The following is a 3,810-nucleotide window of genomic DNA, read 5'->3' as shown; positions in this document are numbered from 1 at the left end:
GAGAAGGGAAAGAGCGGAAATAAGAAAGAAGTACACATGAAAGAAGGAAATAATGCGGTTCATTGAACAAGCAAATAAACATCACCCCACAAATAAATTTAAAGCTGAAATTTCAAGATACAGAAACGACATTTTTGGATACAAACACTGGCATATACAAAGGCGAAAGTTTCAAGAGCAATTCAGTCCTTGATGTGCGCACGCACTTCAAACCTACTGAAACATTTCAACGCAGACACTTCTCCTCGTGGCACCCAAAAGGAGTCAAAAGAGACTTCGTTAAAGGCGAAGCTCTGAGACTTCTCATTACAAAAAGATGGCGGTCAATTAAATATATACTCGTGACAGCCAGATTACAAAACTGAAAGGCTAAAACACTAGCGAGGGAATCGTGTAGGCCTGTCACCCCGGTACACCGCTAAACTTACAACCGTGTTTAACAAAATGGAAAATTTGAACAGATTAAAATTACTACTAATATTGGACAATCACGAATCATTTGGGTTCAAAACTGTGATTGCATACGAATGCTACAATTAAGGCTAATTGGATCACGAAGATTGGTGGAAAAAGGTAACAAGGTGTATTGTTAATCATCTGTTGCTCTAACTGACGACGAGGTTTTGACATCATGCTGTGACGTCATTGCCGGGATCAGGATTGGCCGATAAAAAGAGATAGGACACAGTCCCTTTAGGACGCAGCTCTATTGTTTTTAGGATTAAGGTCCATTGTTCCTCTTGTATCGTTCATTGTGCCCATTGTTATCTGAACCAATCCCGAGAGCCGTTATAATAGCTGCGTATTGACCTGATAAAAACGTTCGGGATAAAGGAAAAATTTTTGGTGGTGATGGCGGGATTGAAGAACTCAATTGAGGACCCTCTAAAATGACTCGCAAAAAAAAAACGTTGACCAATATCAGCCATCATGACCGAACAAGCTTGGTCAATAACCGATGTATTGTAGTCAACAATACAATACAACACATAGAGGATATTACATGGTCGCGTGGAGATACGAAATTTCTTTTCGACACTAGAAGAGAAATTTCGTATTTCCAAGCGGCCATGTAATATTCTATTTATTATATAATCACCAATGAAATACTAAATCATTTCATGAAAGGAATCGAAAGGTGCAATTTTCATATGTAACCATAGCAACATTGATCTTCTCACGTGAGAAGATAACATATTTTCGCGCTAAAGCTCACTTGGTATTTCATTGGTGTTTAAATAATAAAATAATCTTTTATTCCTGGTTACTGAAGTTGACAAAAGAACAGCAATGAATCCCGTATTGAATAATGCATTACTTTAATTCAAACAAATATTGTTCTTAGTGAAGAAAAAAATCCATTTGATTACAACTTTGACTTTTAGCTGGGAAGAAGCTACAATTGCTTTCTTTCTCTCTTCCTACTGATAGGTGAAAGTGCCAAAAATACTAACGCTTAAATGATGCCAAAAAACATTACAAATTTGTCCTCGTTGCATGAACTCTTTAGTCCCTCTTTGCAAGGTGACACCTTGCTCTCGACTTATCCAGCTGCTCCTATCCAGCCAATGCTGCAGTTACAGCATTGCCTATTGTGCCGAAGAATGCGGACTGAGCCCCAGCAGCCATGGAGCCTGCGGCCCTTCCAGCAGCACCAAATAATTTTGTTGCGGAAAGTTCCACTATGTTCTTGACGTATTCTTCTGCTATATCAGCCGATTCTGCAATTACAACATTGCCTATTGTGCCAGTCCCAGCTATACCAGCTTTCTGAAGCAGGGCAGACACACCACCCGATGCAACTGCTCCCCCGTAGATTGCGAACTGAGCCCTATCAGCCATGGAGCCTGCGACCACTTCAGCAGCACCGAAGAATTCTTCCGCGGAAAGTACCACTACCTCTTTGCAAGGTGACACCATGTTCTTGACGGTTCCAGCTGCTGTACCAGCCGATAATGCAATTACAACATTGCTTACTGTGCCAGTCCCAGCTGCGCCAGCACTCTGAAGTAGGGAAAACGCACTACCCGATTCAACTGCTGCTCCGTAGAATGTGGACTGAGCCCCAGCAGCCATGGAGCCTGCAGTCACTCCAGCAGCACCGAATCCTGCTGCGGAAAGTACCAAAGGAGCTGCAGCCACGGCCCCTATCCCAACCACTATGACAACTGCATAATTGCTCCAACACAATCCATTGCTCTTCTTACTGTCTTCACCTACAGAAATTTAGTTTAAAAGACGTTATCTGGATATTCACCACCATTCGAAATCTCTGCCCCAACAATATTCAGCTTAATCAAGGGTATATGACGTAATACAGTAAATTCCCATATTTGGCCATATTTCGTCGACATTCTATTGGTCAGTTGATGCGAAAGTGGACGCGTGCACTCCAACAACTGAGGCCCTCCCAGGTGTTTTGAGGAACAAGAAAACATGGGTAAATTTGAACTGAGGAACGGGGAATGTAAACCATTTTAGGGGGCCGGGATCAAAAAGCTGAGAACAAGTTTGGAAGTAATTTCAAAAATAAGGGAACACAAGCAAATTTTTAAAGACAACGACGGAGCAAGGATATTTCCCCTCCTCCCGTATTAGAACCTGATAACTTCAAGCCAGATCTTTAGTGACTGAATTACCACGATACACGTAGAAAAGAGCGTAGAAAGTCATTACTAAAATGACACATAAATTTAACAGTAGATTCGTTCCAATTTTCCCAAAGGACTTGTATCGACTAGTGAAATCAAAGAAATGTCGTCAAAATTAATTGCTGCTTTATAAAATATAACTGATTAGTTCATTAAAATAAATACTTGACATCAGCATGTAAAATTAGCATGCTGCATCCGTCTTCAACTTCACAATTTACACCTCTTTCCAATTCACTTCAATTAACTTCAGTTCACTCCAATTCACTTCAATTCACATATTTTAGAGTTTTGGTCAGTATCTTATTAGCATTTGTGTAATTAGTTACACATATTTTAGCGCATTCAAAATTTTTACTGTTCAACTTGAGAATGACCGTCGAACGGTCGAAACGTGGTTGTTTTTTAACGTTAACTTTTATAGTGAAATCCGTTTCAAAAAACTTGTTGATTCGCACTTTATAATAATTGCACATAAGAAATGATTGCAAAAATGAGCATGATACAATCAATCATGTTCCGAGACCGTGGTAGCCAAACAAAAGCTGGTCACCATCAACTTGGATCAAAACGACAGTAATGAATCCAAGTGACTTCATTGAAGAAGATGTTTATTTTGCATAATGCATTTTATGTTCATTTTCTTCATAATTTACACTTCTTTCCAATTCACTTTATACTCAATTGCCCGTAACAAATGATTTTAAAAATCAGCATAATACAACCAAAAGACAACGTCAAATGTGTTCAGTGACCGCAGGAGCCATAAAAAGCTGGCCATCACCGTGAGTTTGGATCAAAACTACAGTAATATTATGTTTACGTCGGGGGTTTATAAACGTAAACCTGAGGCTTCAAGATCGTGTTTCAGTTGTTTGCTATCCTCGTACATGCCTAGCCATCCGAAAAAGGAGCTATTTAAATATTTACACAGTTAAGGTTCATTTTCGGCTCCACTTATGACCGTCCGCGGAAATATTTAACAGAGGTTTCAATTTTTCTTTCCTCAGAGGCTTGTGACCGGGCATTCGACAACGGCCGCTCGCAAGTCAACAACGGTCGTGTTGCCAGCGCGCGGTCAAATTCAAATGGACCAATCAGAGTTGAGGGTGAAACCACCTTGCGAGCGGCCGTTGTCGACTGCCCGGTCACAAGCCTC

At 40.4% G+C, this 3,810-nt stretch overlaps 1 protein-coding gene across 1 annotated transcript in view; it reads right to left on the bottom strand.

Annotated features, from left to right (window-relative positions):
* Nucleotides 1-1,302: 1,302 nt before the first annotated feature.
* LOC138029116 (interferon alpha-inducible protein 27-like protein 2B) overlaps nucleotides 1,303-3,810 on the bottom strand; it is a 6,700-nt gene continuing 4,192 nt past the window's right edge. The window contains exon 2 of the mRNA XM_068876816.1: nucleotides 1,303-2,216. Within this exon, the coding sequence (XP_068732917.1) occupies nucleotides 1,558-2,216 (659 nt within the window). The 3' untranslated portion in view covers nucleotides 1,303-1,557. The remainder of the gene's footprint in view (nucleotides 2,217-3,810) is intronic.

Source organism: Montipora capricornis, chromosome 13 (assembly GCF_036669925.1).
Source record: "Montipora capricornis isolate CH-2021 chromosome 13, ASM3666992v2, whole genome shotgun sequence".
Lineage (NCBI taxonomy): Eukaryota > Metazoa > Cnidaria > Anthozoa > Scleractinia > Acroporidae > Montipora > Montipora capricornis.
Note: the sequence above shows the minus strand (reverse complement) of the source record. Positions and strands in the feature narration are given on the sequence as shown.